This window comes from Microcebus murinus, chromosome 18 (genome assembly GCF_040939455.1).
Source record: "Microcebus murinus isolate Inina chromosome 18, M.murinus_Inina_mat1.0, whole genome shotgun sequence".
Taxonomy (NCBI): Eukaryota; Metazoa; Chordata; class Mammalia; order Primates; family Cheirogaleidae; genus Microcebus; species Microcebus murinus.
In genome coordinates, this window is record NC_134121.1 from 17943624 (window position 1) to 17969296 (window position 25673).

The following is a 25673-nucleotide window of genomic DNA, read 5'->3' on the forward strand; positions in this document are numbered from 1 at the left end:
GATGGGGAATACTGAAAGAGGTGTGGCTGGGGGCTGGGGTGTCATGAGTGTGATCTTGGCTTGCTGGTCTCAAGGTCCTTTGTGGTATCTAAATGGCCATGCCAAGCAGGCATCAAATAAAGCTTATGCAAATATAAGGCTCCCCCACAAAGCACATATCAACAAATTTGAAAAAATTAAAATTATATAAAGTGATCTAATTTTATTTCTGTGATCATGATGAAATAAAATTAGAAATCAACAACTGAAGTAAGTTTGGGGAATTCACAAAGACACTGAACAAAATGGGAAGCATCAATTTACCAGACTTCAAACTATACTACAAGGCTATAGTCATTAAAACAACTTGGGATTGGCACAAGAACAGGGACACTGACCAGTAGAACAGAACATAGAACTCAGATATAAAACCATGCTCATATTGCCATCTAATCTTTGACAAAGCAGACAAAACATGCACTGGGGAAAATAATTCTTATTCAATAAATGGTGCTGGGAAAACTGGATAGCCACATGTGGAAGACTGAAATAGGATTCATACATTTCACCTCTCACAAAAATCAACTCACGCTGGGTAACAGACTTAAACCTAAGGTGTGAAACTATTAGAATTCTAGAGGAAAACATTGGAAATACTCTTCTAGACATTGGCCTAGGCAAAGAATTTAAGAGGAAGACCCCAAAGGCAATCACAGCATCAACAAAAATAAATAAATGGGACCTGATCAAATTAAAAAGCTTCTGCACAGCCAAAGAACTGTCACGAGAGCAAACAGACAACCTATGGAATGGGAGAACATTTTCACAAGCTACACATCCAATAAAGGGCTGATAACTAGAATCTATTTAGAACTCAGGAAAATCAGCAAGGAAAAATCAAACAACCCCATCAAAAAGTGGGCAAAGGACATGAACAGAAACTTTCCAAAAGAAGACAGAAGAATGGCCAACAGACATATGAAAAAATGTTCAACATCTCTATTCATCAGGGAAATGCAAATCAAAACCATAATAAGATATCACTTATCTCCAGTGAGAATGGCCTTTATTAAAAAGTCCCAAAACAATAAATGTTGGTGTGGATATGGAGAGATTGGAACACTCCTAAATTGCTGGTGAGACTGAAATCTAGTTCAACCTCTGTGGAAAGCAATATGGAGATATCTTAAAGGGATACAAGTAGATCTACTATTTGATCCAGCAATCCCATTACTGGATATCTACCCCAAAGAATAAAAGACATTCTGTAAAAAAAGACACCTGCGTTCGAATGTTTATAGCAGCACAATTCACAATTTCAAAGATGTGGAAACAACCCAAGTGCCCATCAATACATGAGTGGATTAATAAAATGTGGTATATGTATACAGTGGAGTACTATTCAGCTATAAGAAACAGTGGTGACATAGCACCTGTTGTATTTTCCTAAATAGAGCTGGAACCCATTCTATGAAGTGAAGTATCCCAAGAATGGAAAAATAAGCACCACACGTACTCACCAGCAAATTGGTTTCACTGAACAACACCTAAGTGAACACACAGAAATAACTTTTATCAGGGGTCAGGCAGATGGGAGGGGGGAGGTGGGAATAGGTATATACATACATAATAAGTGCGATGTGCACCATCTGTGGGATGGACACACTTGAAGCTCTGAAACTGGGGGGGAAGGTGGGGAAGGGAACACATGTAACCTAAACATTTGTACCCCAATAATATGCTTAAATAAAAAATTAAAAATTAAAAAAGAGGATTAAAAGAAAAGAAAAAGAAATAAAGTCTGCTTTATAAAGAAAGAAAGAAATAACAGAAGGAAGAAAAAAAAGAAAGGATAAGATAAGAGAAAAAAAGACCTTAAATCAATAGCCTAAGCTTCCACTTTAAGTAATTTATTTTAAAAGCAAATGAAATGAAAAGCAAACATAAGGAAATAATATAGACTACAGTGGAAATAAATTAAATATAAAGTAGAAACAATATATAAAATCAATGAAACCAAATTTGATTCTTTGAAAAATCAACAAAATTTACAAATTTTAGCTAGACTAAGATAAAGAGAGATGAGGTTCAAATTACTAAAATCAGGAATGATAGAGGGGGCATCACAACTGACCTTACAGAAATAAAAAGGACTAAAAGAGAATATCATGAAATATTATAAGCCAACAAATTAGATAACTTAGGTAAAATGGGCCAATTTCTACAAAGACACAAACTACCTAAACTGACTCAAGAAGAAATACAATATTCAAAGAGACTTATGACAAGTAAAGACACCGAATCACTAAACAAAATCATTCTATAAAAGAAAGCCTAGCTTAGAATTCACTGGTGAATTCTACCAAACATTTAAAGAAACTTACCTTCTGAAATTCTTCCAAAAATAGAAGAAAGGGGAACACTTGCCAATTTCATTCTATGAAACCAGTATTACCCTAATACAAAAATCAGACAAAGACAACCAAAGACACCACAAGAGGAAAAAACCCTATAGACCAAATCCCATATGCAAAAATCGTCAACAAAATACTAGCAACATATAAAAAGGATTGTATACTATGACCAAGTAGGATTTATCTCAGGAATATAAAATTTTTTAACCTAGGAAAATCAATCAATGCAATGTACTAAGTTATTAATAATAGAATGAAGGATAAAAACCACATGACTATCACAATAGACACAGAAAAAGCACTAAACAAAACCCAATAACTTCTCACATTGAAAACATTCTGAAAGATAGGAATCAAAGGGAATTTTATCGACCTGATAAAGGTCACCTATGAAAAACCCACACCTAATATCATACTTAATGGTGAATGACTGAATCCTTTCCCCTTAAAAACACAAATAAGACTGAGACGTCTGTTCTGGTCACTTCTATTCAACATGGTGCTCAAGAATCTTCATCCAGCATAATTAGGCAAGAAAATAAAATCAAAGTTTTCCTGATTGGAACAAAAAAGAAATTAAACTATCTCTATTTACAGATGACATAATGTTGTTTATAGAAAATCCTAAGGAATCCACAAACATAACTATTAGAACTAGCAAACAAATTCAGCAAGTGTTAGGAAACTAGATAAATATATAAAAAGTAATCATACTTCTATATACTAGCAATAAACAACCCCAAAATTAAATTAGAAAAACAACTCCACTCACAATACCATCAAAAAGAATAAAATACTTAGAAATAAAATTTAACAAAAGAAGAACAAGACGTGCACACTGAAAAGTACAAAACACAGTTGAAAGAAGTTAAATGAAACCTAAATAAATGGAAAGATATCCCATGTTCATGGATTGGAAGACTTAATATTGTTAAAATGACAATATCACCAAATTAATCTACAGATTCAAAGTAATCCCGATAAAAAATCCCAGCTGCATTTTGTGCATAAATGAACAAGCTGATCCTAAAATTCATATGCAAAGAGAAGATTGCATGTAAAGAAAGCCTCAGGGAATCCCTCCACTCCCCATGTTTAACAATCAATCAAAGAAGAGCCAACAAAGAAGCCCAAGAAGGAGCAGCCAGGTGGGGGACAGGGACACCAAGACAGTGTGGTGTCATGGAACCCAACAGAGGAAAGGGTTGGTTTCAAGGAGGATGGGTCAGCAGGGACCACTGCTGCTGGGAGGTCAAATAAGATAAGAACTGAAATCTGTTTCCTGGTGAGTCAGGAGAGTCAGGAGAAAGGAGAGTCAGCTTTTGTGGTTTCAAAAGGCCAGAATGCAAACTGGAATGGATTGAAGAGGCACATAAGTAAAAAAAAAAAAAAAATAGACTGCAAATACAAACACGTCCTTCAAAGACTTTTGTAGGGAAAGGGAGAAGCGTCCAAAAGCAGAGGGGTATGTTGGGCCAACTAACCTGCATCTCCCCATTTCCTCCCTGTCCTCACCCCAGTAACCACCATTATACCCTATGTATTTTATTTCTTTTAGTTTCCACATACAAGTGAGATCATGCACTATTTCTAACTCTCTCTGTCTGGCTTATTTCACATTTGGATTTCTTGGAAGCACCTTGTGCAATGGGCACAGAAAATTCATGCTATTGATTAGTAAACTGAAACTTGATGAAGAAACCTGCCTATAGTCTGTAACTTGTAACTGACAGGGGAGGGATTTGAACCCATCTCTGTCTGTCACCAAAGCCTCTGCCCTTCGCCAGCCCACTCCACCCACCAGAGTCAAGTGGCTTCAGGCTCCTCAATGAGGTCAAGGTCAAGTGTCCTCAGTGGGGGGTGGGGGAGAGGTTGGGATTTGAGGAAGAGGAATCCACACAGCACAGCTTATAATGGCTACTCGCTTGGTGAGGAATAGAGCCCCAAGAAAGGCACATTTGTTTATGCTGAGATGAGTCCTCAGGGCAGGAACATGCCCAAGGAAGGTGGGAAGATCAACAAGCAGGAAACCAGATAACCCAGAGGGCCACAACCTGCCATCCAGGGAGGGTGGGGGCTGGCAGGACACAGATGTCTGGGAAGGGGCCCTAAAGTGTGAGATGCACAGGTGGTGATCTACCAGCCGGATCCCCGACTTTCTTGGGCCACTCTCTGCAGCTCAGGGTTGGGAGCACGGACATAAGAAAAGGCCAGGGGCACTCTAAAATGGCAAGTGCTGGAATCTGTCTTTAATACAACTGACCTTGGACTCCCAGATGGGTAGGACAGTCAAAACAGGTGTTGTGAAAGCCGGAGACACGGGGATTTTAGACAGGCAGGGCTCTTTGATGTCAAACCAGGCCTCCTCCCTCCTCACACATAGGCCCTGCCACAACCATGTCCAATGTCCCCTCCCATGGTGCCTGCCAAGCCTCCATCTGCAGCCCAGACCCAAACCAAATGCCTTCCTCTGGGAGGTCCCAGAGCCTCCTCAAACTCAGCACGTTCTAAACTAGGCTCTCCCCCAACTAAAGAACACCTGCTCCTCCTCTCAGGGCCAATGACATCAATTTCAGGACCCAGCACAAGAAGAAAATGCAGTGCCCTTGCTCAAAACTCAGGAGGAAAGAGACATGAAAGGTACTAAGATATAAAGCTTTCTTCTTTCTTCCATAGTTTCTCTCCCAACCTGCCTGGCGTTTTTTATTTGCTATTTAATGTTGCACTCCCTCAGGCAGTGGGACACTAGCAGAGTGCGTGCAGACGCTGGCAGGTGCCATGCGCACATGGATGCCAGGTGCCACCCGCACTAGCCACCAGACCCACGGCCTGTGCCCCAAAGTGGGTGGAAAATACCCTGTGGATTTGGGTGATGGTGAAGGGGAGATACCTGGCCTTTCTAGCCCAGATCGAGGACAGCTGCCACCATACCGTACCCCAAGATGCCCCAGCCCAACCTCCCCAGCCTCACAGCAGGTGGTGGAGGTCACTGGGCTGAGGGGAAGGCTGGGTAGGGGCCCCACACCAGGAGGCAGGCAAGTGAGTGGCCAAGACTGCTTCATGCGGGGGAAACGAGGGAGGTGACAAAAGATCACACATGAAGCAAGGTTCCATCGTCCCATCAGACTTCACTCACAAGACGCAAATCCAAACACAAAATTAAGAAATTCGAGGTGGTGGCAGCCACAGAGCCTTAAGCCCCTGTCACAGGCCCTTCCCAGTGCACAGCCCTGAGCGACTGTGCGACTGCCTGGTCATCTGCCCTTGAAGCCGATCCTGCCTCTCCCGTCTGCTCTCTCAGTGAGTGGCAGCAGCTTCAACTCCACATCCTTTTGAGCAAAGACCTGAAGCAGGTGGCAGAGTGAACCATGAGATCACAGGCAAGAAGATTGTTCCAGACAGAAGAAACAGCAGTGCAAAGGCCCTGGGGTGGGACAGGAGGCCAATGGGGATAGAGTTAAAAGAAATTACAGATGAGGACAGAAGGGACAAGGATCCAGGTCCCCAGGGCCCTGTAGATCAGGACATGGACCTTGAATTTTGCTCTGAGTGACGTCAGAAAACACAGGAAGGTTTTGATTTAAAAAAGATCTCAAACTGACTGACTGTTATTTGTTTCTATGTCTGTCCCCAGTAGCCTGTGCACTTCTGGAATCCAGGGGGGAGGTTCTTGTTGACCTTCACCTGGCCCATAGGCTTGGCCCACAGTTGGTGATCAATGGTGCTTGTGGATATCTATGGAATCAAGGGATTAGGAAACTCAAGACCATGGGTGTGTGTCTCCCACAGGTTGTCCAGCTGTGGCCTCACGGCCGAGGACTGCAAGGACCTTGCCTTTGGGCTGAGCGCCAGCCAGACCCTGACCGAGCTGGACCTGAGCTTCAACGCACTCACAGATGCAGGAGCCGAGCACCTCTGCCAGGGGCTGAGACCGCTGAGCTGCAGGCTGCAGCGACTGCGGTAATTGTGCCTGGGGTGACACTGCCTTGTGGGGAGGGCACAGGAGGTGGGGAGACCTGCCTGCCTCTGTGGGGCAGGCCGAGAGGAGGGGCACAGAGGTGAGACCTTCTCTGGGGGGAGGAAGGAGCCTGCAGAATGTCAGCCAGGCTGTGGGGGTCAGGAGGAAGCTGGCCCACACCTGGGCTGAGGGAGGTGGCTTCCGGCCTCCAAATGCACCAGGAGCATCCAAGTCCCAGTGTACACACACTTTCCAAGCCCCTCTTTGAGTCACGTTTGCTATTGTCCCATTGGCCAAAGCAAGGCCTATGATGGCCATGCTAAGATTCTGGGGGGAGCGAAATACACTAAACCTCTTCATGGGAGGACACAACACAGGGGCGAGGACACAGGTGGGGGTTGGGGGAGACTCTGTGGCCATGTTCATAGTCTACCACCGAGGGCGATGACAACAGTACCAACTTCACAGACTTTTGAGGATTAATGGGTCAGGTGCTTAGAACAGTGCGTGCTGCCGCTCTCCTGTTCTCGCCAGCTGTGGTCTGCCTAGTAACACATCTGCCTGCCTGGCACGGCGCTCCGTCTGGGAGCTGAAACCATTGGCATCCACTTACTTCAGTCTTCTACCTCATCCAAGTGGGCAGAGCCATGACCGATATAGAAACAAGTGGATTATTCACCTCTCTGAGGGCTCCCAGGATCCTCTCCCGGGTGTCCCCTGCTCTGATGCACAAAGTGGCACACACGGCCCTCTGCTCACCCCCTCAGAGGGCTGCCATGAGGGTCTCCTTTTGTTTCTGCCTTAGAGACCCTTGTTCACAGCCCTGGTCCTACCTTGCACTTCCCTCACTTTATCCCAAGGCCAAACTTCTCCCCTTCCCAGGGAGGGGCCATTGCCTGTTTCCCCTCAGTAACCCTGAACCAAGAGTGGATGGGATGGGGGACAGAAAAGAGAGGCAGCTGGGACTCCCTACTACTATCAGGGGTCAGTGATCCCTGGAAGGCTAGGAACTCGGCAGTTCCTGTGAGATTCATCCTTGCTACTACCGATGGCAAGATGAGGTCTCAGACAGATTAAATTACTTTCCCAAGGTCACGTAGCCAGGAAGCAGCAGCACCAGGACGTGAAGCCAGGTCTGATGCCTGGTTTCCCACTTTCTCAGGCCTGGCTCTTAGCCAGAACCCTGTGAGGGCTGCGTGACATGTCACCAGCTTGGACTGCAGATAGGGTCCTGAGCTTTCCACTGGGGGCTGAGAAGACCCAGCTGTGGGAGCCGAAGGTTCTAGAAGCATGGCTGAGCCCCCAAGAGCAGAGGACCCTGAGACAGTCTGTCCCCAGAGACAGCCTACGTACACGCAGAGTACATCAGACACACAGCCCTTTCCTTGCATAAACGGTCACACACCACAGACATTGTCCTGTACCTTGCTTTATCCTGGAGACGGCCCGCATCGGCACGTGCAAAGTTGCTTCATCCTTTTTAATGGCAGCACGAATTCACTATCTGTGTTTACCATCTGATCTTAATCAGCACCTTTTTATAGGCATCTGGCCTTTCTCCAGTCGTTGTCTCCATAAACAGCTGCAGTTAACATCCTCCTCACAAGGAATCTTCTGTAGCCTAAATTCTGAAAGATAGAATTGCTGGGTGAAGGATATGTGCCTTGCTAATGGTGCCCTCTAGAGAGGTTGCACTAATCAAGGGGTACATTGTTTTCCAGGATTAAATGGGCCACAGTGAGCCTCCTCCCCAACCACCCCGATGTCAGTCCCTGCCCAGTGCATCTCTGTAACCCCGGGGGGGTTACAGAGGGGAGTGGGAGGGACTGTATCCGGAAAGGTAGCCTAGACGAGATGGCCTTTCCACCCCTGCTCATCCTCCTGTGTGAGCTGTCCCATCCTCTCCCTGTGTTTTTGCTCCATGAACAGTGAGGACCAGGGCTGCCCTAGAACTCAGGCTGTCCCCCAGGCCCAGCAGCAACAGGCCAACAGGCCCCACGTCAACTCCCCTCCGCCTGTGGCTCAGCCACATGAGAGGCAGAGGTATCCACCCAGATAGACAAGGTGGGCCTACGAGCTGCAGCACTGCTCAGCACAGTGTGCAGGGTGTCAGTCACGGCCCTGTCCTAGGACAGTGCACATTCCAGACCCAGCATGTAATGGGGAGCCCAGGCTAGGTCTTCAGTTCCTACTGAAGCCATCATACTCCCCCTCACCTTCCATTCCTCTCTTAGCTCACTCATTTTTCTCCTGGACTGCAGATGCCCTTAATACTGAGACCCACCAGAGCACCCTATGGCAGCTGACTCTGGGTGTTTGGCAGGGCTGATGTGATTAAAGTTGGACCAGGTATACAAGTGGAACATCAGGTAAATCATTCCTCAAGGCTGATATGGGGAGGGGCAGAATTCATGGGAATCACACAGGAGTGGGGAAGGGAGGTTGCCTGCATCCTGAGGGGCTCCTTGGCTGCAAGAGGAAAGTTTTTATCTTCCCTTAATGTCACTGCAGGGCCCCCAAAGGGCCATAGCTACAGGAAAGGGAGGCCAGACCCCAGTTACCCAGGAGAGTGAGCCCTCAGGACAGTGGCTGTGGGCCCACGTCTCTCTCCTGCAGGCTGGTCAGCTGTGGCCTCACATCCAGCTGCTGCCAGGACCTGGCCTCTGTGCTCAGCACCAGCCCCAGCCTGATGGAGCTCAACCTGCAGGAGAACGACCCGGGAGACCTTGGCGTGAGGCTGCTCTGCGAGGAGCTATGGCATCCCGCCTGCCGACTCAGGCTCCTGGGGTAAGGCCCTGTGGGGCCCTTCTGAGCAGAGGGCAGGGAAGGGAGAGTGGTAGGGTGGAGGGGGATTGGATAAGGGAAGGAAGAGGGACTGATAAATGCACAGTCTGCCTGGGTTTCTTATCAGCTCTGCCACCTACTTACACGTGCAACTCGGGCAAGACACTGTCTTCCCTGAGACTCAAATTCTCCATCTGTGAATGGGAGTATCCCACCCACATCACGGACTATAATCAAATAAAATGTATGTAAGAACAAGGACAGTGCTGGGAAGAGAGTTAGGCATGATCAAATGATAACTACTAGCGAGGCTGTGTGTTCTAAGGGACTCCCAGCTTCTCTCCACTCCAGGGCAGCACTTCATTCATTCATTTACTCATTCATTAATTCACTACTTGCCTCTCATGTGCAGGAACTGGGCCAGGCCCTCCGCATAAGATGGTGAGCAAACAGACCTGGGCTCTGCCCTCCTGAAGCTTAAACTCTAGTGGGAATGAGCTAGAAGTTGATCACTTATGAATGCACAAGTATGTGTATACTAGTATCAGCTCTGTTGAATGGTATAAAGGGGAAGTACAGGGTATTATGAGAATGAAACACCGGGAGAGGATGGAATGAGATTCAAGGCCCAGAAGGGCTTCTCTGAGGAAGTGGTGTCAGGCTGAGGCCTGAAGGAAATAGGAGCTGCGCAGGCCAAGTTGGGGAGAGTGATCCAGGCAGAGGGGTGCCATGGGGAGAGTCCCCAGAACAGAAAGGAGCGCTGGAGCGCTGGAGAGCTAGGAGAACCCTGTGTGGCTGGAGCAGAGCGAGCCCCTCGCCCTCGATTCCATCCTGCAGGCCCCGGAGGTTAACGTCCTTCCCTGAGTAGTCACCCCCATACCACCGATGGGCCACTTCCTCTTTATTCCACCTCCCTGAAAACAAGCCCATGGGCCATTTCTGGCTGAACATTTCCCTGCAGCTCCTGAGAGGCTGGGCCACATGCTCAGGGAGCTGACAGAGCCTTCAGGTCCTGCTCTGAGCTCTGGACCGGGTGTGGGAGTCCTGCGCCCTTGAGCTGCCCCAGCCAGGCCTCCTGCATCCACTCCCAGACCTAAAAGAGGAGTCAGGCAGCATAACAGGAATAGATTGTCTACATTTGGGATCTGCTGTAGCTGAAATTGGCCACTACAACCAGGGGTCTCCATCCCCGGGGTCCAGCACCTATGTACCCCAGCCTCTCCTGGCTCAGTATATTGGCTGTTGCCATTTGCCCCATATTGGAGCCTCCTCAAGGCTTGCCCACAGTGGTTGTCAAACCTCACCTGGCTCCGCAGGGAGCTTGTTCTCTGAGGTCCTGCGAAGGTTCCCCCTCCTTCCCTCCTGGATCCCAGGACTTGGTTGAGAGGGACAACTTTCTCCTGCCTGGGCTCATCCCCCTCCCAAGGGGAGAACAGCTCTGATCACGGTAGGGTGACAAATGCATGGCCCCGTACAGGTGCAGGGACTTTTCGCCTCCTGCCTCGCTGTGCCTCCCAACAGGCAGAGGAGGCGTGATTCACCCCATGTTACAGACTCAGGACACAGAGGCCCCGAGAAGGCAAGAACTATCCCAAATCTGGAGAAATCCCAGAATACAAGGGCTGTGAGGATGGAACCAGGGCTTTCTCTTTCTAGCAAAACTTCCGACCTCTGAGAAGGAAACCCCAGGACCAGAGCCCAGGTGGTCACTGTGAGGCCGTGGGGAGTGCTGCTGGTGTCTGGCTGCAGGGTTGGCCCCTGACAGTGACAGCCCCTCACCCAAGCCCACACCTCCTTCCTAGGTGGCCTGCATCCAACGACTGACCGATGTTGGGGTACAAAGGCCCAGCCCCTAGTCCCAACTCCAGTCCACTCTAAAGGGCCATCCCAGCTGCAGAACTGCCCATGGGGTGCACTGAGGAGTCTCCTGAGACCCCACTGTCCCACCTCCCCCTCTGCCAAACACACCTCCTTCCTTTCCCTAGCCCTGGCACGGCCCCCAGAGCACTCCCTGATGAACTTCCTCACGATACTCTCCGCCTTAGATGTGACCCCCAGGGAGAACAGCCTGCCACAGATTCCTTCAGGAGGTGCAGATCCAGGGATCTGGGCAAGCCCCAAGGGCACGGGGAGGACGGGGACCCCAGGAGAACCAGGCACCTTTGTGCTTGCAGGCTGGACCAGGCCCCGCTGAGTGAGGAGCTGAGGGAGCACCTGAGGGCCCTGCAGGAAGACAAGCCTCAGCTGCTCATCTCTGGCAGAGAGTAAGGGGGCCCCGAACTCTCTCTGGCTGGTGCAGGCCCAGGGCTGAGCCAGGAGACTGGGAAAGGTTCTCAGGGTGAAAGAGACACACAGAGTCAGGAAGAAACCAGGAAACCATAGCAGCCGGAGTGAGGTTCATTTAGTGCAAATACAATTAATCACCTCCCTGCTTAAACTCTTCCATTAAACAGACAAGGGGAAGGGGAAGTAGGGAAGTGGAGAAGTGAGTGGGTGAGTGAGTGAGTGAATCCTCTGGGGCCAGCACAGTGTGACTCCTAATGGCCACTAGTACAGGCTCCTTCAGTGCAGAACAGAGAAGGTTTGAAACAGTGGAAGCGACGGCCACCGGGGGGAGACAGAGACAGAGAGAGAGACGCATTGAGAAAGAGATGACCCTCACACACACACAGATACAGATACACACACACACACCTGGCTTGAGGGGAAGTCCATCTCCCTCCCAAGGAATCTGCTGCAGCCCCATGCTGTCTCAGTTGGTGCATTTCAGCCTGTGTCTGTAAGTGCAGCTGTCCCCAAGTTGCTGGCTGCTGTGCCTCACCTGAAATGGAGAGAAAAGAGTTCCTAGGCTGAGGAGCAGGCACCATCCATTGCTCAGACATTCCCAGATGTAGGTGCAGGTCCAGGGATCTGGGCAAGCCCCAAGGGCATGAGGAGCACGGGGGATCCAAGGAGAACCAGGCTCCATTCTGCTTGCAGGCTGGACCACACCTGGCACCAGGAGCTTTGGGAGCAGCTGAGGGCCCTGCAGAAACAGAAGCCTCATCTGTTCATTTCTGGCAGAGGGCAAGGGGGCCCCGAACTCCCTCTGGCTGGCCCAGGCCCAGGGCTGAGCCAGCTGAGGGGGAAATATTCTCAGGGTGAAAGAGACACACAGAGCTAAGAAGACACCCAGAAACCACAAGAGCCAGAGTGAGGTTCACTTAGTATACAGGCCAGTGGGCAGGGAGAAAGTGGCCTTGGTGGAGTGGCCGGGGGACAGGGGCCACAGCAAAGCCTCTTAGAGCATGTTAAGAAGTATCTGTTTCACCCAAGAAACAACAGAGAGACATTACAGGGCTTCAGCAGCCACGTGATGTGTCAGATTCACATGTGAAGCTCAGCTGCTGTGCAGAGTGGGCTGCAGGGGACCCAAGGGAAGCAGGGAAACCTTTCGGGGGACACTACAGGGGTTCAGGCCACAGGTGCCAGGGCCTGGCACTAGGGTGGAGGGAAGAGAACAGAAAGAAGAGCTATTGGGAGGTGCTGCCAAAGCCAACAGCTCTCAGGGGAGAGTTGGGAGGAGTCATGATGATATCCCAGCAGCGGCATGGAAGGATGGGTGGAGTGGGGGATGGGGTGGCCATTCACAGAAACAGGGACCACAGAAGGAGCATGAGCTGGAGTTCAAATGCGGCAGAGTTGAATTCTAAGTGGGGATGTCATGCAGACAGCCCTAGTTTCCTCCGAGAACTTGGAGAGAATGAACAACTCTGTGTTCCAGGAAACGGAGTGCGGTGATCCCTAAGGAGCGCTGGGACAGAAGGAAGATGACTAGAAACAGGCCCTTCCTGAATAAGCAGAGGCCAGAATCAGGTAGTGTGAAGGAGCCATGTTGGGAGGGTCATGATGGGTGGGGGAGGTCATCCCCTCCATCCCCCTGTCTCTGATGCCAGATGGGGCAAGTTTGCCACCTAAGAAGGGCTCGCCCCATCCATGCTCTCGTAAGCCTAGCACCAGCTAGATTTCTCCTTCCCTGTCCCCCAGGCTCTGAGGTTGGTGCTGTCCCTTTCCAGAACCTCTGTGGCATGGATAAGATTCAGAACCAGGGCCCAGTGTCCCAGTCTAGGCTGCTGAGGCCTGGGAATCCCTTCTCCATCCCTGCCCTTCCATCTCTTGAGCCTTATTCCATTTTCAACCTGCCCTCCTAGGGCATGCTGGGAAGAGCAACAACCTGGACCAGTGGGGAAGGTGGGGGAGGCTGGTAGAGGCTGGGTTGGGGGCAGGGGATGGGCCTCCACTGACAACAGGCAGGCAGCCCCAGGAGCAGGGGGGAGACTGCAGACACTCCCTGCCACCCTGCCACAGGCCAGCCTTGGGAAGGGCCCCTTGGGATCCAGGGTACAGGTTGGGGGACACCAGGTGGGAGAATCCAGAGCTGACCACTGCCCCACTGTTCCAGAGGGAAGCTCCTCACAGGTAGCACAGACGGTGGAACCCTTCTGTCTGTCTTCTCCTGCCTCTCCGAGGGACTTGCACATGGAGCCTCTGGGGACCGAAGATGACTTCTGGGGCCCCACAGGACCTGTGGCCACTGAGGTAGTGGACAAAGACAGGAGCCTGTACCGGTGAGTGCAGGGGCTCTGCTGGTCTGAGGGCAGCCTCCCCGACCCCACTTCCCCACTGGGTCCCCTCGCACAGTCAGCACCCCAGCCACCCCCTGTTGGGTCCCTCCTCCTGCCAAGCCAGCAGGCAGGGACAGGGCTGAGACGCTGAGTGTGCGTGTTTTACTATGGAAGAAGATATTTTATTATGAAAATTTTCAAATATATACCAAAATAAAGAGTAAAAGCAACTTCCATGTACTCATTACACAGCTTCAACCACAGCTGTGCCAAATTCAATTATTACCTTTCTCCCTCTTTTGTTATTTTTACAATATTTTATTTTTTTCACACACTTCCTATTTCACAGAAATTTTTACAATATTTTAAATTCAAGACATCAGCTGATTTTTATCCTTACATATTTTATTATGTGTGTCAAACAATACAAATAAAGACCTTTCTTCCATAACCACGGTGCCATTATCACATCTAACAAAGCCTCCAATAAGTCTTTCATATTATCTAATACCCAGGCCATTTTCAGATTTGCTCAATTATATGTGTTCTTGCAGGTGGTTTGTTCTAATCAGGATCCAAACAATGTCCACTAAATGAGATTTAAATCTCATTTAAATCTTTTTGAATCTATAAGCTCTCATTTTATTAATAGCTGCTACATGCTAAGGAATGTACTAGTAGCTGAGAACCCTAAAATGAGTATGGTGGCCCTGCCCTCCAAGGCCACCCTGATCTCTCATATAACACGTTGCCACTCACCAGACACTGTCACAGCCATTATCTCATCTGGGAGACAGTGTCACTGCCATCTACAGAAGCCGGCATCCTGGGACCCCGCCACTGCCACGTGGGAGTCTTGGAAAAGTCAATTAAAATCTCTGTAAAGTGTTGTTTTCAGCTCCGAGGGTTGAACATTAATATTAGCATGTGGGCCGGGTGCAGTGGCTCACACCTATAATCACAGCACTCTGGGAGGCCAAAGTGAGAGGATCACTTGAATCCAGGGCTTTGAGACCAGCCTGGGCAACACAGAGCTATCCCTCTCTCTACACAAAAATTTTAAAAAATTTACCAGGGGTGGTAGTACCTGTTGTCCTAGCTACGCAGGAGGCTGACTTGGGAGTATTGCTGGACATTAGAGTGAGCTATGATTACACCACTGCACTCCAGCCCGGGTGACAGACCCAAACTCTGTCTCTAAAAAAAAAAGCAAATAAAAAAAGTTACAATATAAATTTCCATTATTGGCAAATGACCAGTTAGAAATAAGAACATTTGCCTATTTCATCATCATCATCATCACTGTCATGTCATCATGATAGGAACAGCTAACTTCCCCCAGGTTTGTACAAGCTGCCAGCATGCATTAGTCATGTGTCCTCAAACTATAAAATGGGTGCTGTTACTATTCCTACTTAGAGATGAGAAAACTGACAATAGGGAGGTTACATGACTTGCTTACCATATTTCCCTGAAAATAAGACAGGGTTTTATATTTATTTTTCCTCAAGAAGACACTCTGGGGCTTATTTTCAGGGGATGTGTTCATTTTTTTAAGTGTGGTACAACAATCTACATTTATTCAAATATAGTTAAGTCATCTTCTTCTGGAACACATCATAACTCTCCAAACCCCAAATTCCATCCTGAATTTCTTGTGACTCTATTTCCTTTAGAACCATTGGCCCCAATCTCTCATGTCCAGCAATAGAGCTCTCATGGGGCAGATGAGAAGGGCTGCTCGTCTTCTTTACTGCGCTGCGACAACATGCATAGGTTGTGCAGATGCGCTGCACAGACATACCCATCACTAGGTCTTATTTTCGGGGTAGGGGTTATATTGCACAAATGCTTAGAAATCCTGCTAGTGCTTGTTTTATGGGTAGGTCATATTTTCGGGGAAACACGGTAGTTCCAGAGCAGAGCAGCCAGGAGTAAACCCCAAATCTGTCTGACTCTGAAGTCTGGGCTTGCAACTGCTCTGCCATATTCAAAAGCCCCTGCAGAGTGTCTGGTGTCCAGCAGGTACTCAGCGAGTTTGTGTAATGTAGTGTCTGCCTCTCCCTCTGCCTCCCAGAGTTCACTTCCCCGGGTCTGGCTCCTACTACTGGCCCAACACAGGCCTCCACTTTGTGGTGAGAGGGGCAGTGACCATCGACATTGAGTTCTGTTCCTGGGACCAGTTCCTGCGTGGGACCAGCCCACAGCACAGCTGGATGGTGGCAGGGCCTCTGTTTGACATCAGGGCTGAGGCGGGATCCGTGGCAGCTGTGCACCTCCCTCACTTTGTGGACCTCCAAGGTAAACAAGAGGGAAAGATGGCGGGTGGCTAATAATGGCCCTGAAGGGGAGTGTGGGACAATGCTGTCCTGGGAGAGGGGCTTGTGGCTTCCTTAGAGGGACGGGGAGAGGGTTATGGAGGTGGAGACTGAGATTGTTCCTCATTCTGGTCTTCTTTGAACATATGTGTCTTGAAACTCATGTCGCCAGCCTCGCAATTATTTTTGCCTGTGCTTACTTGAAAAATTCCCTAAATGGAAAATGATTTCCTCAATGACAATAGTAACTAGCATTTATTCAGTGCTCTTTATATAGATTGTGTCACTCAGGGTCCCAACAGGAAACAGATGATATTCTCCATGGAGATTTTTGAAGAGACTTTTCAAAGACAGGACTATATACAAGGTAGGGCGACTTGAACTAACGTGGAATGTTGGGGTACCTGGAGACTAGCAACCCTGGGAAGCCATTACTACACCTACAGGAGGGAGAAGAAACAGTGTCACCAGATAGCATTTGAGAGCTGGAGCCATGAGAGACAGGCATCCCAGTAGAAGACAGTAGTCATAGTGTATCCCAACCTCGGTCACCTCTGAGACTTCCCACAGATAAAGTTCCCAGAAAGAAGCTCACAGTCAAAAATATTGCAAAGGGTAAATAAGGCACCATAAATGAGAGCTGGTGGGAACTACAGGTACCAGAGTCATTCCCCTAAATATTTCAGAAATTGGAATTATCAGAAACAGAACACAAAACAAGTGTGTATAACATGCTCAAAGAAATAAGTAGTCTTAAACATATGAGCAAGAAGCAAGAAACCATTAAACATGATAAACCAAATTTGGAATCAAATTAAATTGACAGAAAATATAAGAAAAATTTTAAGGAAGAAAAAGTAGTAGAGTATACCATGAGAAGACCTAATATACATCTAATTAGAATTCCAGAAGGATCTAATAGAGAGAATGAAGAAAGATGCAATATTCATAGAGATAATATTTAATAATTGCCATGAAATTTCTAGAGTTTTTGAGAGATATGATACTTCTCAGAATGAAAAATCCAAAATTCCACAGCAGGACAGACAGATAAGTGAGAGAAAGACAACAAGATCTGACTCACTATGGTGAAACTACAGAGCAACAAAATATATGGAAGGTCTTGACAGCAGCCAGAAGAAAGATTGCCTAGAAAGAACTGCCATGAGGCCGATGACTGATTTTTGATCAGCACCGATGGAGGCAGAAGAAAATGAAATTACCTCTTCAATGTACTCTAAAATACTGCCAGTCAAGCCGGGCGCGGTGGCTCACACCTGTAATCCTAGCTCTCTGGGAGGCCGAGGCGGGCGGATTGCTCAAGGTCAGGAGTTCGAAACCAGCCTGAGCAAGAGCGAGACCCCGTCTCTACTATAAATAGAAAGAAATTAATTGGCCAACTAATATATACAAAAAATTAGCCGGGCATGGTGGCGAATGCCTGTAGTCCCAGCTACTTGGGAGGCTGAGGCAGGAGGATTGCTTGAGCCAGGAGTTTGAGGTTGCTGTGAGCTAGGCTGACGCCACGGCACTCACTAGCCTGGGCAACAAAGCGAGACTCTGTCTCAAAAAAAAAAAAAAAAAAAAAAATACTGCCAGTCAAAAACTGCAAACAGAGAATTAATAATTGTACTTTTTAAGAAGAGAGTAAAATAAAACATTTTAAAACAAACTAAAAAGCAAAACCAAGAGTGCTTATCACAAACAAACGCACACGGAAGGAAATTCTAAGGAAATTTCCACGGCTGGAAATTCTTTGCAGCCCAGGCAAAAGGAAACCGGTCCTACACGGAAGATCCGAGGTGCAAAATGGAATGACAAGCAAAGCCCCTGAGACATGTGTGGGTAAATCTAATACAACGTCACCTAGAGAAAGCAATGATATTAAGGTCTGATATGTGGGGATTTAATAGAGAGAGATAACTAAATAAATACCAACAATAATAGCATCTAAGAGTGTTAAAGGATTCCATGATCTTGGTAGGCAAGGCTGACCTTCAAACAGATGCGCCACGAATACTGTCCAGGTTTAAATACCGAAATGCTTCTGAACAGGGCAGTAAAGGGAAATTCTTTATGTATTGAGACCACACACTACCTAACAACATCATTCAGTTGGCTGCGGTGCAGGTGGCAGGGGTGGCCGAGGCAGCTTTGCCGTGGACCAGCCCAGGGCAGGCGGGAGGGTCGGAGCCTGTGAGGCAGCAGATGGGGGCACACAGAGCACTGTTGTGAGCAAGGGCTGCAGCACAGGCTCCCCACCCCTGGCCACCTGGGTAGCCCTGGCATCAGATGAAACCCAGACAATGCTGGGTGCCAGGGACCTAATGTCTAACGTGTAGTGATAAAGTTAGATGAATCTGATGTGCTTCCCCACGTCAAATCAAGACTCAGGCAGGAGCTTCCTCTAATTGATGACAGAATGACTGGACAAACAATTTGTGTTACAGCTTCCATCAGTTGTAAGCACTTTCATGATATGTACACATTAGATAAGTAGTGAAATTGCATATGTTTTTAATTTTTAATGTATATATTGGTTGTTATGTTAATTTATACTGTTGTCCGAGTAGTTCACTGTATTTGGTATCACCTCGAGGTAAAGGTATTAATCTAGACTTTAAGTATACACATTAAAATATTAGAGTTATCACTGAAAGCATATATATAAGAAAAATTATTTAGAAAGTAGTAGAAAGAAAAAAATGGAATGAGAAAAATAGAAAGCAAGGAGCTGCCCTGTACCCAGTACCCAAGAAGTCTTGTTTATAGCGGCCACGGAAGCTCAGTAGACAACTCAAGCTGCACACCGGGAGGGAAGTGCAGGGCAGGGAGATCCAGGCCAGGGCCTCAGGAGCCTCAGGAGCCCTGGGGAGCCTGGCTTAACAGAAAGGGCCATGCAGAGTTCCCCAGGGAAGGTTCCATGGTAGAGCAGGATGAGGGAGGCAAGGAGAAGCAAGACAGCTCAAGGGGCTGTAGAGGTCCTTCCAGGGAGGAGGAAGTTGGGGAGAGGGCACTGACAGCTCAGAAAATAGCTGGGACAAGTTATTCTTCCCACATGACAATCTAAGGAATAATGACTACAGCCATGACAGCAACCATGCTGCCTCTTGGGCCCAAGTGTTCTCTGGGTGCACTGACAGCAAGACCTGACAGGCTTGGCCAAGGGAGGCAGTGGGCTCAGCCTGCCATAGATCTGCCCGTGCCCAGCAACAAGACCACTTGGGCAGCCTGGACCTGGGATGCTCGGCGCTGCACCACCACTCCCAGCTCTGCACCAGGATCCCAGGAGAGATCTCACACAGCTAAGGCCTGAGCCAGAATGCACCAGCAGGGCCTGAGGGGACAAAATGTGCCTTTAGCCTCTGCTCCAGAGCCCCTCATATCCCACTCCTAGAGGTGGGCAAGCTGGCCCTTCCCTTGGTGAGACACCCTAGTCACACCCTGGTCAGTCTCACACATCCATCAGGTGGGCCTAGGAAACAGGACTTGCCCAAGGAATTGGGTGAACCTCCAAGTGCACAGAAATCTAGCCTAAGTCTGCCAGGCTGACAGCCAGATCCGGACAGGAGTGAAGTCACTGTGTTGGTGGCACTGTCCTTTGACGGCTCCTGGAAAATGGCTAATAAGAATGATGAACAATGAGTGGGCAATCTGTGCCAGGTGCCACAAAATGTACCATATACATTAATATCTTCTCAATTTTCACAATGACCCAGTGAGTTAGGGACTGCGGTTTTCCCTTGATGTACCAATGAGGAAACTGAAGATCAGAGAGGTGAATATCCTTGTCCAGACCTGGGATTCTAACTTGGGTCCCATTTATCCCAGGGTAAGATCTACACACCCACCCCACCCCAGCCATGCCCAAGCCCATATTTCATCAGCCTTTTCTATACCAAATTCTAGGTCACATCCTCTGGCCAGACAAGACATTACTCCCTTTGGCTTCTGTACCCAGAGTAAGAGGCAAAATGCACAAAGGCCATTTCTGAGCTGGCTCTGCACATGCCCAGCCAGGAAACCAACCCTGGGGACAGGCAGGGCCCCTTCCAGGAATCCCTGCTGCCTGCTCTCTGGGCTGAAGCTGTTTGTTGCCCTGGAAACGATGACCTCACTGCCAATCAGAGGTCTGGTTTAGGACTTGGGCACTGGCCACTTGACTGTCATTGCTGAGTTCCTCTGTTGAGTGACCAACTCTCCACAGTGAGTTTCCTCCCAGCATAGCTAGAGCTTAGAGCTTTCAGCCTCCCAGCTTCACCCTGGGGCCTCACAGACCTCACCACCCTGGGCATTCTCACCCTTCTGCAGGACCAGCTCCATCAGTTGCAGGGCCCAGTACAAAATGCATATCTCTTATTAGCCATGTCTCTTGTTCAAAAATGATTAAGAATACTATCAAAATGGTGACAGCAGAACATTAAACCAAGTGCCAAGTCCTTCTGAGGTCAGGACTCTGAGCAACCAACTGCACAGGCCACATGCCCATGAAGCTGGCTCCGTCTTTTGGAACCCTTACCTTCCCCACCACTCCATCTCCTTCAGAACACACAGACCCCTGCTCTCCACTTCCTCATTTCTGCCTCACTGGTTCCTCTCTGTGCTGCCCATGGAGAACAAAGGCACTTCACATAGCCACCCTGGTGGGCTCATTCACCAGCTCTTCTCTCTCCCTTTCCCCACTCACCCAGGAGCTCACCTGAACGAGATTAGATTACAAGGAACCACAGTGGTATCCCACATGCCTCAAAACTGTGGGTTCTCTGGAATCAGCACCTTCTGACTCATGCAAAAAAAGAGCATCTCAAAACACAGATTCAGCAAAATTTATCTTGAACAGACCTTAGGACTGAGCGCGGTGACTCACACCTGTAATCCTAGCACTTTGAGACGTGAAGGTGGGAGGATCACTTGAGCTCAGGAGTTTGAGGTGGCAGTGACCTATGACGACAATTCAAGCTTCATACTGGGAGCGAAGCACACCAGGAGGGAAGCACTACACTCTAGCCCAGGAGACTGAGTGAGAACTGTCATAAAAAAATAATAAAAAAGATCATAGAATTTTTTGTTCCCAAACCACAAGGGTTATGAGGATGGCTATGCCAAGTTGTTTGAGGAAGAAAAAGAAACACAATATCCATGAGTGATGTGCTTGGTCAGGCTGCATTTTATCCGTGATAACAGCAGGTAACCCTTGCTATCCCAAGTGCTCTACAGACACAAACCAATTCAATGTGCACAATGACACTGGGAGGTGGACACTGTTATTGGCTCCACTGCTGATGTGTGGAGAGGTTAAGTAATCTGCTCTCAGTTGCATAGCTGCTTAGGGCTTTTGCTGGGAGTCACACTCAGGCAGTCCACATCATTTAACTGCATTGCTAGATGGCTCTCACGTAATGTGGGTCCCATTGTCCCTCCTTGAGCAGGAGTCTCTATGCCTCAACAGCTCACCTGAGCCTGGAAGCTGCTGACAACACACTCAGCAGGGAAGGCAGGGCCATGGCAGAAAGGCCACAGGCCCAAGGGCAGGGTCTAAGGGTGGGAGAGTCCCCAGGTCCCTGGACTGCAGCAGGAGCAGCAATGGCCCAAGGCAAACACTGGGCATGCCTCTGGGAAATGAGGAGGGAGCCGACGGGCTTCCCCTGACACAGCACGTGTCATGCTTTGGGACATCAGCCTGTCTTCCCTGTTGGGCCATGAGCTCTGGGATTGCAGTGCCTGTGTCCTCCTGCTCACAGCGACATGCACAGGGCCTGGCACATTGTAAGGGCTCAATAAACTTTTGTTTAATGAGCAGATGTAAACCCCTGGGCCTCAGACCCTACCACAGAAACATGCCTACCCCGTGATGGCTTGTTCTGAATATTTCTAATGAGACCAGCTAAAGGCACCTCTGCCTAGAAGGTCTTCCTGACAATGATACTTGTCCCAGTCGACACTCAAGCTTCTTTTCCTTCAGGCCATGATCTTCCTTGTTGCTTCTCTTCTCTCTCCAATCTATCAACACTAACATACTGTCAGGTTTGGAGAAGGTGATTCTGCTACTGTCTATGGAAAGGACAGAATAGGCAAGAAGGAAGGTGACCAACTCCTCTCGGATGGTGCAGGACTTTCTTGACCTTAACACTGACAGTCTTGCATCCTGGGAACCCTCTCAGTCCTGGGCAAGCTGGGACACAGTCAGCCACCCTAGCAAGAAGGGAAGTTGGAGACACACAGCACCTTCCAGAATTCAGCCAAAATCAGCTAGGCACAGAACATTTGTGAGTGCCACAAACTGTGGTCAGAGTGCTGGGATCTGGTCCTATGGCCAACACTAGCTGTGTGGCCTTGAAAAAAGCACTTCCCTCCCAGGGTTTCAGTTCCCACATGTGACACACGAGGACAGTCCAATGCTGTGGAGGTCCAGGTGAGACCATCCACTTAGTGTCACTGATGACAGAGCAAAGTGGCACCACCTCTTGGAGAAGTAATTGGGGGAAACAAAAGGTCTTAACCTTTCACACACTTTTCTATCCCTTGGTACTTACTGACTTCATGGCAATAACCCAAGGGAAAAAGAAATGTTCCCTGCTGAAATATGTGCATTGCAGTGCTGTGTATCGTGGTGGGAAGTTGGAAGCGTGCTCAACCCTGACAGGAGAGGCGGATGGAGAATTACAGGGTGAGGCATCCACTAGGAGGGTCACATGCTGTGGTCATAGAAAGGTCTGAGAGATGCTGAGAGATGTTTTCATGGGAAAAACAGGAGACAAAGAGCTACATGAACTACAGTGGAAATATGAAAAGGTGTTGCTGCAGGGAAAGACTGGGATGGAAAAGGGTACGATAGCACAATAGTTGTGTTGTTTAGTGAGATTCATAGATGAATTATCCTCATTGTTTCAGATGAGGTATGCCACTGTGGTATTATTTTTCATCCAAAAACTGCAATCAATAAATGAGAAAACTTAAGTAAGGATCTTCATAGCTCCTTGTGGGATTAACATCATTCGGTGATATTCTGACTGGTACTCCACCCACTAAGGTCCTTGTTCAGCTTTCTAGGTGTCATGTTGCCCAGAAACCACCTGCATCACAGCAGTTGCCAGGCAACGCAGTGATGGAGCCAGGACTCCTCATCTGCAGGCCAGCATCTCTTCCACCACCAGCCTTCGTCGCTAAAACTGTCTCCTGTGGTTTTAACATCCTTACGTGGTGTACTGGTCTGAAGTCAAAGATACCAATTCTGTGTGATGAAGGAATGTATTGGAAGATTCTCAAGTAGCTCATAGACTTAACAAAAGCTTCTACAACAAATCTAAGTGGAGCAAAGAAAAAAGACAGTGACACAATGATGCTGAGAAACCAAGGACATGACCACGGTCAAACCAAGAAAAATATGGAGAGACCAATGCTGCAGACACAGCTGCTGTGGGATCTGCCTGCCATGGGGCCACTGGGCGTCTGACTCCACTGCCACTGCCAAAATAATCTCTGTCTCTTCGTCTGTGATCCGCCCCTCTGGGCTGGAGGTCCTGGTTAGGGACATCCACTTAGCCAAGTCTTGGCCACATGCGTGTGTCATAGCTGCCAGGGAGTAGCAGCTTCCTGAGTGGGAGCCTCAGCTTGCCTCCTGCCAAGCCCCACACAATGCTGGAGGAGGTGGCTCTTCCCAAAAAGAGGGGTTTGCCTGCTGAGTGACCAGTGTAGATTCCTTGACCACTTGACAATGTAGGCTATCTGTGGTCACTCCATTTCCCACAGTCCCTTCCTTCTTGTTCTCTACCTGCCTAAAGTCAATCCTGCCAGCATCACTCAATGATCCCTCATAGGTATAGAATCCACATGAGCACAGGTAGCCAAGCATTCAATATCTTTCCAAGCACTGGGTCCAGGGGATGGACCTGGGTATGAGTTTTGCCCAAAGAAGTTCCTGAGGTGCTCCCACCCTAGAGACAGTATCACCTGCAATCTCCAAAGGCCCCAGACCCAGGCATAACCCCTTCTCCATGCTGGATGGCTTAGTCCATTCAGGCTACTATAACAAAATCTTACCAGCTGGTAGCTTATAAATAAGAGAGATTAATTTCTCAGGTCTGGAAGCTGAGAAGTACAAGATCAAGGTGCCAGAAGATTCAGTGTCTGGTGACGGTACTCTTCCTCATAGATGGTCCCTTCTAGATGTGTCCTCACAGAGTGGAAGAGATGAGCAAGTTCCCTTAGGTGTCTTTTGTTAAGGCACTGGTCTCATTCATGAGGATTCTGTCCCTATGATCTAGTCACCTCCAAAAAGATTCCACTTCTTTTATTATTAAGATCAGGTTCTTGCTATGTTGCCAAGGCTGGGCTCAAGCAATCCTGCCCTGTCAGCCTTCCTAGAAGCTAAAACTACAAGCATACACCACACACAGCTAATTTTTTTCTATTATTCTCATAGGAATTCCACCTTTAATACCATCACTTGGGCATTAGAATTTCAACATATCCGTTTTGCAGAGACACAAACATACAGACCCTACCTATGGGTTCCCCCAAGAAGGTCCCTGAGCCGAAGCCCTTGGATCCTTCTGTGCCAGCCAAGCCTGACTCAGTGAGGGCCCTAAATCCATGCCTTTCTATTCCATTCTTTGACAGGCGGCCATGTGGACATCTCCCTGTTCCAAGTGGCCCACTTTAAAGAGGAGGGGATGCTCCTGGAGAAGCCAGCCAGAGTGGAGCCACATCACACCGTGCTGGAAAACCCCAGCTTCTCCCCCATGGGAGTTCTGATGAGAATGGTCCATGCAGCCCTGCGTTTCATTCCCATCACTTCCACAGTGTTGCTCTACCATCACCTCCATCCTGAGGAAGTCGTCTTCCACCTCTACGTGATCCCCAGTGACTGCTCCATTCGGAAGGTGACACTGGGCCAGGGTGGGCTGGTGGTAAACACGAAATGCAGACAGAGAGGCCCCAGAGAGGTTCCTGACTAGGATGGGCCTCTTGTAAGAGGGAACCTCTATGTGGGTGAACAGTCCTGCCCCCCACTCAGCCACAGGCTGGGCTCCTGACTCCCCAAGGTCTCCCCAGCTTGGTTCACTGCTCCATCACTCATTTTTGCACAAGTGTTTGCAGTCTCTTTCCAGGAGTCAAAGGATGGCAGGGCTCTGTGCCTAAAACCAGCCTTTCCCCATTCTCACTTCTTCTGCAGCAATGACCCTGTTCCCACCCTGAGGATGGCACAGGCCCAGTGTGGGGCTATCTGTGTGGCTGTGCTTGGGAGTGAGCGGTGCAGGGGTGGTAGCCCCCACATACAAACACAGAAGCACCATCTCACCTATTGAGACCAGATCCCATGGAGCAGAATCCTCCCTTAATCATTGTTCTGCATGTTCCTTAGGCCATCGATGATGAAGAAAAGAAGTTCCAGTTTGTGCAAATACACAAGCCACCCCCGCTGACCTCACTGTATATGGGCTCTTGCTACACTGTGTCTGGCCCAGCAAAACTGGAAATAATCCCCAAAGTGAGCATCCCAGTGTTTGCCCCTTGCCGGGATCAGAGGGCATGCTCAGGAATCCCTGTGGGATAGGTCTCAGGGCCGTCCCAGGGGTGCAGCAAATTGGGGTTGAGCAAAAAGAAGAGTGGGTTT

The 25673-nt window shown here is 48.6% G+C and overlaps 1 protein-coding gene across 1 annotated transcript in view; it reads left to right on the forward strand.

Moving 5' to 3' along the window:
* The window catches only part of LOC105866821 (NACHT, LRR and PYD domains-containing protein 1-like), a 65366-nt gene that overhangs the window by 24011 nt on the left and 15682 nt on the right, over window positions 1–25673 (forward strand). The window contains exons 2-9 of the mRNA XM_075993900.1: window positions 6183–6353; window positions 8968–9138; window positions 11310–11399; window positions 12115–12275; window positions 13577–13742; window positions 15817–16040; window positions 24677–24939; window positions 25422–25547. Of these exons, the coding sequence (XP_075850015.1) occupies window positions 6183–6353; window positions 8968–9138; window positions 11310–11399; window positions 12115–12275; window positions 13577–13742; window positions 15817–16040; window positions 24677–24939; window positions 25422–25547 (1372 nt within the window). The remainder of the gene's footprint in view (window positions 1–6182; window positions 6354–8967; window positions 9139–11309; window positions 11400–12114; window positions 12276–13576; window positions 13743–15816; window positions 16041–24676; window positions 24940–25421; window positions 25548–25673) is intronic.